The 12985-nt window shown below is 50.4% G+C and overlaps 1 protein-coding gene across 1 annotated transcript; it reads left to right on the top strand.

The window, feature by feature from the left end:
• Positions 1-7050: 7050 nt before the first annotated feature.
• On the top strand, positions 7051-10442 carry ZIC1 (Zic family member 1). The gene is made up of 3 exons (XM_066620725.1): positions 7051-8053; positions 9229-9392; positions 10245-10442. The coding sequence occupies exons 1-3, from the start codon at positions 7051-7053 to the stop codon at positions 10440-10442; spliced, it is 1365 nt and encodes a 454-aa protein (XP_066476822.1).
• The last annotated feature ends 2543 nt before the right edge of the window (positions 10443-12985 follow it).

Genomic DNA, 12985 nt, shown 5'->3' on the forward strand with positions numbered 1-12985 from the left:
TTCCTCATCACAAAGGGAACCTTGTGCCTTATTTCCTGACTTGGTTCCTGTTTGGGAAAGAGGAGTGGCAGGTTGAAAACAAAGTAATTCAGTTTATATGCAAGTGATAAATAATTTGGGAATGGCGTGAAATCTCCCCCCCCCCCCCCAAACCACCACCCAGAAGAAAAGCTTCGCATTGTTTTTGAGCTGGGTCTTTGTGTTTTCAAAATATGGTGGAAATAAAAGTGGGGGGGGGGAGAAGGGGGGAAGACCTGCTTACCATAAAACACGTTAAAATTTTGCACATGTTTTCCAGAGCAATCCCAGGGTTGATCTGGAACAAAAGGGAGTCAAAGAGATGGTCCCAATTCTGCTCTGGTGTAACACTCACCTCCTGGCAGAGAATTAAGGAGATGGCTGCCTGGTTGGTTGACTTTTCAAGGCTAATAGGACACTTGGTCAGGGTCTCAAGGCGTCTCCAACCCAAGATGCTCAGGTTTAAATCAAATGGCATCGCCATTTGAAATGGATGAAATGGCTTAAAGCTGCCACTTTCCCATCGCTTGTCTCCGCTTTTCAAAGTGGGGACCAATGATGGGCTTCTGCCAGGCACAAGTCTCATTGCAGATACTCAGATTTCAGAGGTGCCTCAAAAAATACATATTAAAAAACACATAAATAAAATACAATCCATGTCTTTTGTCTTTCCTGTTAAGAACAGCACTAGTAGTAACAGTAAATGCAAATCTATATATTACTACAGAAGTTCTTCCTACTATAGAATATGTATGTGAAAGGAAAGCAGAAGGGGGGGGGAGAGAGAGAGAGAGAGAGAGAGAGAGAGAGAGAGAGAGAGAGAGAGAGAGTTATACCTAATGGTGTTCTATTGGAAACATATATATGCACACAGTATAAGAGGTCCAATGGCCTTCCATTTGGACCAGGGTTCAAAAAACAATTCTAAACAATACATGAAATATTTTCAGTGGGACAGATGACTCACAGCACAATAATAATTTCAAAACAGCATTTTTTGTCATTGGGAAGGACATCATTGGGGCTTGATCTAAAACTTCCAAACTCAATAGCATTAAAATTGGATGCATTCAGTTCCTGGAGGTCTGAAATAAATTCCCTTCCCCGAACCCCTAGAGAAAACTTAGTTGTCCTTGGGGAAAAGAGAACCAAGAAAAATTAGAAATGATCCTACACCATAAAAAATAGAGTTTATCTTGTCCTCAAATCTGATCAAATTCAGGATTAGAATTAGTGTTATGGAATGTAATTATATAAGAAAATAATGCATGTTTCAATTGTGTGTTTGGGGCTCAAAAGGGGAAGAGGGGAATGTTTTCAGGTGAAATTGCAAAATATGACCTCATCACACCGATCCAAAGGTATCCTTTTTGGAGTTTAAAACTCAACTTTCCCTGGATTGAGCAGCCTCCATGAGAAATTTAAATTATAGCCCATCCTAAACAGCTCCAGTTTCATGAAGTTATTCTGCTTCACTTTCCTAGACTGATTTTTTTAAAAATGTATTAATGTATTGATTTCATGAATGTGTGATCTCATTTTTTTTTTTTTTTTTAATATACACTGAATAGCTTCTGGGATGAAATGGGGTTAGCTTTCGTTTATGGGTGCATGGCGGTTTATTTGCATCTAGAAGACGTTTGACTCGTTTGACTCGCTGAGGGTCACATAGTCCACAGCCTCGATTTCCATACTAAAAATATTTCTGCAGTAAGAAAATCGTGCCTGTAACCGAACTCTGATGCAGCCCGCCATTCTCATAAACTTCTGGTGAATCTGTTTGTGAGTCAGCGAACCAAGCCGATGGTGGGGTTCTTGGGACGAGGAGTTTCAGTCCCACAGGACCAGGTTCCCACCTGTGAAGCTGCAGAAGACCCACCCCATCTGAAAGGGTGTGTGTGTGTGTGTGTGTGTGTGTGTGTGTGTGAAACTATAAATGTTATATTGCTTTAAGCTCTCCAAGAACGATTTTACAGGTGATCTCAAGTCCCCTCTCTTTCTGTCGGTAGGTCTGGCCCTCCTTGGTCAGACCTATATTTCAGGGACTTTGCAAACTCTTTGTGGAAGACTCAGGACAGCTGTTCTCTGGGATGGAGATTAGGAAATCAGGTAGGACTAGTCCTTTGAAACGGAAGGGCAAACCAGTGTTTTTTTCTCTCTCTCTCACCCCCTTCCTTTCACCCTGGCTGCACACTCGAGGCATTGTGCGAGATACTGTGGGCCCGGCACATGTTCTCGGTCGCAGGTCAGAGGTCAACCTCTAGGGTGTTTCCAAAGCCGGCCACTTCAAGAGCTCAAGCCTTCAACACTTATCCAAACTGATTAACTACATGATCAACAGTAGCCAAGGAAATGAAGCGGGCTTCACCTCTCTCGCCACTAGCAGAAATGGCCAGACCCCAAGGGGGACGTGGGTGAAAGTTTGTGTGGGGAGGGGTGAAAGCTCCTTCAGGGACAGGCTTCTTGGTTCCCTTTAAGATTTAGATGGTCCAAGGCTCTTTCGCCTCCCCCTCCCATCTCCGATCAAGACTCCAAAAAAGAACAAGAAAAAATGAAAAGAAGAAACAGCAAAAGAAATCTATTCTGGGTTTGGAGGGGTTGATGGTGACATTTTGGGAAGGGAAACGGTGCAAGTCCTAGACCTGCTTGCCAGAGCCTGGGGGCGCTGGGGGTGGGGTGGGGGCATTTTGCCTTAAGAAAAGCTCCGGATCGAGGTGGGAGTGGAAGCATCCATTGTGAAAAGCTGCGGAGTCTTGGCCACTAGACCTTCACCCGCAGATGGCGTTAACTCCTTCGTTGCTGCAGGGGAAAGAGTGAGAAAGAACGAGAGAAGCTGGCGCAGGAATCTCGGGGGGTAGCCCTCGGTTCTCAAGGCGACTCGGGTCCACCGCAAAATTCAGTGGTGGCGTGGTGGCGGTGGTGGTAACCACCGCATTTCTCTAGGGCGCACAAGGGGGCAGCCCCGAGCGTTATCTGCTTCGTCTGTGACATCTAAAACCTTTCAGCTTCCGCTAGTGGCTAACCACCGCCGTTCCATCGCCTCCCTTCTGTCTTCTCTGCCTCCCTCTCGGAAGGTGGGCTACTTTGGCGATCAGAAAGAGGGCGCCTGTCTCAGCGGCAGTAAGGAAGCCCCTCGATCCCAAAGCCCTGCTCCTTTAGCCCCGAGGACATTTTTCCGGCCGGGGAAGCCTCCGTCCAGCCCGCTTCGTAGACAGTCTTACCTCCCAACAGTCTCCCGTGGAGGAAGGGTTGCCAAGTCCGTATCCACGTGCCTGAAAAGGTGCCAAACCACTTCTGCGACGTGTGAGGGGGGGGGGGTTTCTCAGGTTTATTCCTGCACATGCCAAGCCCCCTGGAGGTGAGAGGTTGCTTCGTCGCTTGGCCTGACTGAGGCTGAAGGAAACCTAGTCTCCCCATCTGTCTCCCTTCCCCCCTCCTACCCCTTCCCCCGTCACTTACCCCGCTCCACCTGTTGCAGCAGAGATCCCCTCATTTCTGCCTAGCACGCCAGAACTGAGCAAAAGAAAGATGCAAAGAGACAAGAAGAGGGGGACATCGAGAGGAAAGGTTGGGGCGTGGGGGAGGGGAGGCTGGACAGCGGTTGGATCAAAGGAAACCCAAACACCTCTTTGGCCGCGACTCCACCGGGCGGTCACCCTCCACTTCTTCTCTTCGGGCTTTCTGGGAGCAGTCGGGGGAGCGTTGGATGAAGCCGAAATGAGCCGTCAGGATGATATTTTAATGGCTTATGTGTCACGCTGGTGCGTGTGGCTTTGAACGGGAGCAGCTCTCGTTCCCCGCAGAGCGCGCGCAGCAAATCCCACTTGATCACTTCTGCAGCCCACCAGCCTGGCACGCAGGCACGGCCACCAAGGGCCCCTCGGGGTGCGGAGCGGGCACCGTGGGGAGAAAAAGAGGACCCCTTCTCCCCTACCCTTTCCATGATGGGGGGGGACTTTCGAGTGGGGGGAGATGGGATGGAGGGGCTAAGAGGGACTCCGCATTTGGGAGGGAAGGATGGACGGCCTTCTGCCAGCTCCCATGCCATTTTTTCTCCCCTGGGGGAAACATGTTCTTCACCCTTCCCTTTGCTAGAAGCCACATTAAAGCGAAAGGAGGACACCTGCCCCGTCCAAGGCACGCCTGCTCAGACATATCTCTGGTCGATGCTTCAGACCTGTTGCTTGAGGACCTCGGAGTTTAAAATGCCTGCAAGCCTCCATCCATACCAGCTTGAGTAGCCCATTCGCCCTGGGAGAATAATCAGGAGGTAGGAGAGCCGGGCTGGGTTCAGTTCGATCCAATGGTCCCGCTAAGTCTTCCTTTCTCCTAAGCATCTGCACCCAAGCTGGATGCCTGGCATTGCACTGCTCAGTGAAGATGGGGGGGGGGGGGAATCAAACCGGACTGCCAGATTGCCCCTTTCTCCCCCCTTCTTAAAACACTCAGTTTTTGAATTATGAAATATTATTCCGTGTACCAGCACAGGCCAAGGGATTTGTCTCCTGACACCTTTCAAAAGGCTGCAGAAGGAATCTGATTTCTACAGGGAAAGCACATCAGAGCTGGTGCCTGGTTCCAAAACAGAAGGATTCTGATTTCTGGATAACTTCTCTTTACTTTCTCCCCCCCCCCTTTCTAATTTTCCAGACACTAGCAAATTATTGGTTCAAGTTAATACACCAGATTTCAAGATCATATTCTCCACCCAAAAAAAAAAGAAAAAAAAAAAAGGCAACCTCTGGAAAAAAAACAACACACACATACAACCACAACAAAGCGACAGGAGCTGAGCATCACTGGGACGAAGGTGCCAATGTTGCTTTGCTTAATTGATGGAGTCACAAAGATGGTCTCTTTTTGAGTGCCATACTTCTACGTCGGGATAATCATTTTAATATATCGTCAATGGCTCTTTGTAGTGGGGACAAAGGAGAACTCTCCGCAGTTTTTCAATAGGCTTGAGTTGGGGAAAGGCAGGTTAATCGAGGGGTTGCATCGAGAAAACAAGCAAGTGTTGTATGTTTGCACTGAATCCAAATGTCTGCATTTTCCTGACTAAATCAAAGGGAGTGTGATTTCTTTTCCTGCTCACTCATCTGAAGGTAAGTAAATTTTCCCTGGCGATCACAAGCCTGGTCAGCAACAAAGGCGCCGCCTGCTTTTTCCACCGTCCTGGCGTGGCCAGTTGAGGAATTTCAATAACTGTGACAAGGGTGACTGATTTGAGAACCAGGAAAGGTTTGAACGTCAGAAAATTTATATCGCTCCTATCTAGCCTGAGATTTCAAATACGTTATAAAACCCCAGGATCCGAGAGCCCTATGCAACAGAGGACAGACAAAGGCAACTTTGGGGGGAAATTTACAGGGGTTTTTTTCCCCACCTGATTTAAAAGAGATCTTGTAAAAGAGAGAGAGAGAGAGAGAAGGAAAAGAAAATAAGAAACAAAGTGAGGGTGAAAGGAGAGACAACAAGAAGAAGACATTAAAAAGCAGAAAGTTAAACGCTCTCACCCACCTGCCTTTTTGATGGGTGTTATATATATATTTTTTTTTTTCAGAAAAAAAAGCACACACAAAATGTTGGAGCTTTTTCCCACAGAAATCACGCCTGTTGTTTTAAAGCAAGACCTGAGGGACTCAGCACAGACTTTCTAGAGAGCCTCAGAGGCAAGAGCGAGATGAAGCTCCACTTGAGTAAGAACGAGTCGCCCCAGGACTCTCTTGCTCAGGCCCCTTCCGAGTTCTTCGGAGCGCTGCTCAAAGGTCTGGATCGCCAGGAACCCACCACCACCACCACCAGCATTAAAAACAAAAACAAAACACAAGTCAAGGAGAGGCACCAGAATGACTCCTACGTCTTTCTCTGGCTCCAGCTCGAGAAAAGATGAAATCAGTTTCGAGCTGGGGGAAAAATATATATTCGTATATTTTTAAAAAAATATATAGAGAGAGGATGTGTTTATGTATATTCAGAAAAGTTGCTCCTCCAGCACGAGCCTGTTTGTCGAAGGCGATGCGAGGGCGCTTCACAATACCTGGGATTGATGAGCGGGGCCGGCCAATCAGGAGGGCGGACGGGCTGGGCTCTGCCCGAGCCGGCGAGGAGGGAGGGAGCGGCGGGCGCCAGTGGGAAGGCAGAGGCACCAATGGCCGGCGACGTCGGCGGGCACGTCGCTCCTCCTCCCGCTCCCATTCATCAAGGGGGGGACGGTGTCGTCTTTGCAATTCATTTATCTGCAGGAATGATTGCCGCTATCAGTCTCGCGCTCACCGCCCGGCGGAGGAGGTGAAAGTTTCTCCCCAGGAAGATCCACCGCCAAAGACAATATTGTGCCTGCTCCGCGCCCTCGCCTGCTTTTTTGGGGAGGGGGCGAGCGAGGGGGGAAGGCGGCCAGAGGACGGGAAGGGAAGGAAGGAGAGGAGCCGGGGCGCCCCAGAGCCCGCCCGAGCTGCCGCGGGAGAGCCCGCCGCCGCCTCGCCTTCCGAGGAAGAGCCCGAGGAGGAAGCGCAAGGACCGGAGTCTGGAGGAAGTTTCCTTGGGGTCGGGGTGGCTCCTTCTCCCCCCGCCGGCGCCTCTTTGCCCGCGCTCTCCTTCTCGCTCCCTCCGCTATTGTGATCCGGAGCGGGCTCCTGGGCACCCCCCTCCTCCTCCCCCCCTGGAAGCCCCCAAAAGTGCCGTCCGAGGGGCGGGCGAGGGGGGCCAGTGCTTCGGTGTGCCCGTGCCCACCTTCTCCTCCTGCTCCTTCTTCTTCCTCCGCGCCCTTCCAGCCCTGCGCCTTCTCGGGCTCTCCCCGGCGGCCTCCAGGTGCCTGCCTTCTGCTGCCGTAGCTGCTCGTCTGGGTGCCTGCGCGGGGACCAAGGGGGCCGTTCCCGATGCGGTCGCTTTAGCGAGGCTCGCCGACCGCAGGACTCGGGCTGATCTCTCCACCTCGGGAGCTGCTGCTGCTGCTGCTGCTGCTTCTCGCGCTCCTCCCGCCGCCGGACTCCAGCCCCTAAGTCGGCCGCTGCCCCCGGAGAGGCGGCGAAGATGCTGCTGGACGCCGGCCCGCAGTACCCGGCCCTGGGGGTGACCACCTTCGGCTCCTCTCGCCACCACGCGGCGGCGGCGGCGGCGGGCGAGGTGGCGGAGCGGGAGGTGGGGCTGGGCATCAACCCCTTCGCGGACGCGGGCATGGGAGCCTTCAAGCTCAACCCGGGCGGCCACGAACTGGCCTCCGCCGGCCAGACCGCCTTCACCTCGCAGGCTCCGGGCTACGCGGCGGCGGCGGCGCTGGGCCACCACCACCACCACCACCCGGGCCACGTCGGCTCCTACTCCAGCGCGGCCGCCTTCAACTCCACGCGGGACTTTCTCTTCCGCAACCGGGGCTTCGGGGAGGCGGCCAGCGCCCAGCATAGCCTCTTCGCCTCGGCAGCCGCGGCGGGGGGCTTCGGCGGCCCCCACGGGCACGGGGAGGCGGCCGGACACCTCCTGTTCCCCGGCCTCCACGAGCAGGCGGCCGGCCACGCGTCTCCCAACGTGGTGAACGGGCAGATGCGCCTGGGCTTCTCCGGAGATATGTACGGCCGGCCGGAGCAGTACGGCCAGGTGACCAGCCCGCGCTCCGAGCACTATGCCGCCCCACAGCTCCACGGCTACGGCCACATGAACATGAACATGGCCGCGCACCACGGGGCGGGCGCCTTCTTCCGCTACATGCGGCAGCCCATCAAGCAGGAGCTCATCTGCAAGTGGATCGAGCCCGAGCAGCTGGCCAGCCCCAAGAAGTCCTGCAACAAGACCTTCAGCACCATGCACGAGCTGGTCACCCACGTCACCGTGGAGCACGTCGGAGGCCCCGAGCAGTCCAACCACATCTGCTTCTGGGAAGAGTGTCCCCGTGAGGGAAAGCCTTTCAAGGCCAAATACAAACTGGTCAATCACATCCGCGTCCACACAGGCGAGAAGCCCTTCCCCTGCCCCTTCCCGGGATGTGGGAAAGTCTTCGCGCGCTCCGAGAACCTCAAGATCCACAAAAGGACGCACACAGGTACGACCGCGGGCGCGAGGGACCCAGGAGGGTCGCCAGAGAAGGCAACCCCCTGAAACTGAGGCGTGTATGTGGGCGGGAGGGAGAGAAGCACCAGGAACGGGGGCTCAGTCCCTTTATATAAACCTCCATTCAACTCCAATGAGGAGCTGCATTTGCACCGTAAACCAATGTTCTGTTTAATTTGTAAATAAGAAGGGAGAGAAAAATAAAAAAAATTAAAACACCCAAAGAAATCAGAAAAACATAGCAGGAATTTAGCAGCCTGGAAGGAAGGGAGATGGAGTGGGTGGTGGGGAGGAGGGAGAAAGATAGCAGCGATCTGAATTGCTAAATTTATTGGTTTTAATTAATTGGTAGTCGAGGGGACTGACTGCCTGGCAGGGAGAAATCCTGCTGAATAGATGGCCGTGGAACCCCCAGCTTTCCTTGCTATCAATTTTTTTTCCTTGGTAAATATTTAATTATCTGGGACAATTGTAAGTAATCTGAGCTGCGCGGGTTTATCTATTATTACACCGTCACGGAGGGTTTGGGATGGGCGATATCTCCTGTAAATCACCAGTCCCTCTTTTTCCTTTCGCGGGGCTTTTTTTTAAAATAAAAAATAAATCTCGCTTCCCTAATCTGTCTTGGGTTTAGCTCCCAATGTGAAGCAGGCGCTGTTAGGACTGGGAGTAGGACTGGAGTAGTTTATTCAGAGCGGCCTAATGCACGAGAAGTTGAACAACTGTACAATGGTGGAAGGCTTGCGTGAAGGCTGCATGTGAAATAAGGCGAGGGAGGGCTAGGGAACCCAGCGCAGGATTTGGCCGTGCAAGCTACGATGAAAGCCCCGAGGTTGGGTGTAAATGTAGGCGTTTGTTTGCCTTTTCATAAAATGCCAACATGAAAGAAAGAAAGAAAGAAAGAAAGAAAGAAAGAAAGAAAGAAAGAAAGAAAGAAAGAAAGAAAGAAAGAGAAAATACTTAAATAGGTTCTAGTTTTCAATATTATTTATAGTATATTTGGAGTTAGAATGTGCTGGAGTGCTCATGAAGTATAATTCAAGAGTGATGTATACTCGTGTGTGTGTGTGTGTGTACACCAAAATATATAGTATGCATTCATGCTTCTACGTGTACCTGCTCGCCCAATTCCTGACGCGGTTTGTCTCTGTGTCTTTTCCCGACCAGGTGAGAAGCCCTTTAAGTGCGAATTCGACGGCTGCGACCGGCGCTTCGCCAACAGCAGCGACCGCAAAAAGCACATGCACGTCCACACTTCGGACAAGCCTTATCTCTGCAAAATGTGCGACAAATCCTACACGCACCCGAGCTCCCTCCGGAAACACATGAAGGTAAAAGGCTGGACCGCCCCCCCTTCCCTCGGGCCTTGGCGGGGCCTTCTCCTCGTCCAGGAGACTTTGAGAACCCCCTGCTATTTCGGTGGGAGTGGGGTGGGGGAGGGGAGAGGAGAGGAGGAGGAGTGGGGGGTGCGATGGGATTATTCCTTCCCCACAGAAGTGACTCTGCGTCGCAGACAGACAGGAAAGGGGGAGATGGGCCGGCATTGTTTGGCTGCTCCAGGAACGGGCAGTGTCGACTAGGAAGCGCCTCCTTGCGAGATCTCTCCCGGCCTTGTGCTCCGGAGACGGTCTCGCAATGAAACCCGGTTCGGGCCAGCCTCAGATGCGGTTGCGTTGCCAAAGAAAGGGCTCGGTGGGCAGCCTTGGAGGGACACAGGCGGGCAGGGAGACTCCGGGCTGCTGGTCCCAGCCTGGGCGAGGAGCAGACAGCTCTCCTTTTGTAGCTACCCGGGCCACATTCATCTTCCCTGGCAGGGCACTGAGCGTTGGCTGAGAACAGGCTCCTGCTCGGCGTGGCCTGAAAAGTTGGGAGAACAGGCAACATCCTGATTAGCAAAGCAGCAGTTCCTCCAGCACGCCTCCCCCCCCCCCCCCGCAGTGGCATTAAGAGTTCAATCTGTGAACTAAGTTCAATGGCTCAGCCTTCCGGGCAAATGAAAGGGGCTCCATGTCCCTGGGTTGTGAGCATGTGTGTGTATCTCTGTGTGAGCATGTGCGTGTATCTCAGGCAGCCGGAGCTGTGTGTGTGTTTGTGTGTAAGAACACTTGGGAGACATGCACACACCCATACACACGCACACCCCACGCGGTTCCCTTCCCGTGACTCCTTCCGTGTCTTTCCAGGTCCACGAATCCTCCTCCCAGGGGTCCCAGCCTTCTCCCGCAGCCAGTTCGGGCTACGAATCTTCAACCCCCCCAACCATCGTCTCCCCCTCAACAGAAAACCAGACCACCAGCTCCTTATCGCCTTCGTCTTCAGCAGTCCATCACACGTCCAGCCACAGCACGCTCACGTCAAATTTTAACGAATGGTACGTTTAAACAAACAAACGAAAGCAGATCCGACCTATTTAAAAGACTCCAAAAATTAGTGAACACTTTGAAATGGATTTTTCTGGTGTGTTTGGTTTTTGTTTTTTTTAAAATGCTGCCGGTAGACCTAGGACCGAATCCAATCAAGAACTGTGGTGGTTTGTTCCCTCTTTCTCTCCCTCTCTCTTTCCCTCTCTCATGCTCTCTCCTTCTCACCATCTCTATTGTTTTGTTTTGGGTTTTGTCCTGACTGGGGCAAAAGCTTGGAAAGCAAATAGGTTTTTTTCCCCCCCCTTTTTTTTGGTAGAGTGTGTGAGAAGAGCAGGGTTACCCGGCCATCTTGCCAACGTGCAGGGCTTTCTAATGGAACCACTGACTGGAGTTCCCCAACTGCATGTCTCTTGGGGCAGCGGCCTTGTCTTTTTTTTTTTTCCATCTGTAAATACAGAAATATTAGCTTACAATGTACTGTTTGATTTTGTAAATAGTTATACCACAAGTTGAATAAGGGGGAATATGTGGAATTGTGGTCTTTGCATATATGTGGGGGGTGGGGAATAGGGGAGGGGGAGGGGAACAAGGGTGGAGGTGGAAGGGGGGGAAGGAGGGAGGAGGTAGCAAATCAACTCTTTGTACTGAATGGCAAGGATGTTCTAGTAAATGTGTACCAAAATGTGAATTACTTTGTATTATTACAGTCTAAACGTCGATCTAACAGAATATTATTGATATTAATGTGCTTTTCCTTTTGTATAAAGTGCAAACATTTCGTCCCAAAGTCCAGTCTAAAGTAGTGCAGTACAATGTCGTTACCGTCCTGTCAAGAGAGATTCGTATAGTGCAAGCCTGAATCTGCGTGTCAAAGCTGTTACATTTGTTTATGTAAAGTGATATTAAAAAGAAAAAAAAAGCTATAAACTATAACCTGTCCATTGCTTTTGGCAAATACAACCACATACTGTATATACTTCCTAGTTTCCATATTTATCCGCATGTAAAGGTCCGGTTATCCATGTTACAGATATTCAATATTTATGGCTAGAAAAAAATTGGTATGTACAATCTAGTTTACAGAACTGTTTGGTAACATTTCGTACCTTATTAAAGATTCTGAAATCCCAACATCCTGTGGCAGGAATCCTTTGTGACTGCTATTTTTAGCTAGTTTTGAAGGAGAGTCAAACTGCAGGCCGGACCCCAAAGATACTTCTCCCCCCCCACCCCATTAGTTCCCCACACTGTTCTTGTTACTAAAGCAGCCACGTTGATATAAATGTGATAAATGAACGTGTCACTGCTGGCTTTAGGGTGGAGTGTTTGTATTTTTATCCAAACCTATGCAACAAAAGTTTTGGGGAGCACTATAATTTAAAAGAGCATCGCACCCACAGGAGAGAGGGGAAAAAAAGGACAAACAGAAAGCCAATGGATTGCTTATGCCCCATTGATATAATGAATATAATAGTGGAGAATTTTGCCCCATTTATTTATTTTTTTTTAAGAAGGAAGGCCTGTTTTGCCACAGTACCCTAAAACAGACATGCTTTCCCCTAAAGTCTCTATTTATTGAACTCACTTATATAAAGAAATTTTAAAACTGTCGAAGCTTCAGCCACAATTGATCTTACTGAAAACCATTTGGGGATTTCCAGCAAAGTCTTACCCTCTCTATGGAAGGCCTTTCTCCTCTCCCCACCTCTCATCCCTAAAAACACACCACTATTTTTTTTAATAGGTTATAGCCCTCCAGATCTGAAACTGATTTAAATCAATTACATCCTGCCTTACAGTACTTATTATTTCTTTCTAGAATCGGGCCACCGTCAATCGTTTCCCTACCCAGAGGACCACAGCAGCCCCAGCAAAAACCAGGCAGGGAGGCTGGGTGGGAGTTGATGCAGTTTGATTATCTCTTATTCCCCCCCCCCCCATTTACTTAAGAAATTCGTTCCATTGGCTGGCAGTGATACAGTAAATTTGTAAATGAGAAGACTATATATATCTATATATATAAAAATCTAAATTACTTGTGCTTAATGACTGTGGCAGAACGCCTCTTTCTCTCAATCAGATTGTCTCCCTTGCAGTTTCGTTTGATAGATTTGCAAGCTGGGGTGCTTTCGTTAACTTAGCGACGCTGGTAGGGAACGGCTCGGCTTTGTTCCTTGGTGTAGCTTGCATGACCGCCCCATTAAGCAGACAACATATCAACAGACAGCACAGATCATGAGCTGGGCTCAAGCCCTCTGTGTTTGGGAGATTATGTCACCGGGTGAACTGCACCTGCTGACCTTCTCCTAGGCCAGGATGGCACTGGGAAAAGCTGGTTTAAAAAAATAATAATAATACAGAGATGTTTAGATGGTCCGCAAGTCAGCTCCAAGCACTCAGGGCTGATGGCTTGGATTTACGAAGGGTCTCATTCCTTCATGCTTTTATCTGTGAACGACTCCAGGCGCTTATGATCATTGTTATTTGTAGACATTATTTTGTAAACAGGGCCAGGCAGAGGAGGGGGGAGGAGGAGGACGAGGAAGATGGTGTTTAATCTT

Source organism: Tiliqua scincoides, chromosome 3 (assembly GCF_035046505.1).
Source record: "Tiliqua scincoides isolate rTilSci1 chromosome 3, rTilSci1.hap2, whole genome shotgun sequence".
NCBI classification, from domain to species: Eukaryota; Metazoa; Chordata; class Lepidosauria; order Squamata; family Scincidae; genus Tiliqua; species Tiliqua scincoides.

Coding starts and splice junctions, on each gene's coding strand:
- ZIC1 (XM_066620725.1), top strand. CDS start 7,051: ATGCTGCTGGACGCCGGCCCGCAGTACCCGGCCCTGGGGGTGACCACC. Junction 8,054..9,228: donor CCACAAAAGGACGCACACAG/GTACGACCGCGG, acceptor TTTCCCGACCAG/GTGAGAAGCCCTTTAAGTGC. Junction 9,393..10,244: donor CCCTCCGGAAACACATGAAG/GTAAAAGGCTGG, acceptor GTGTCTTTCCAG/GTCCACGAATCCTCCTCCCA.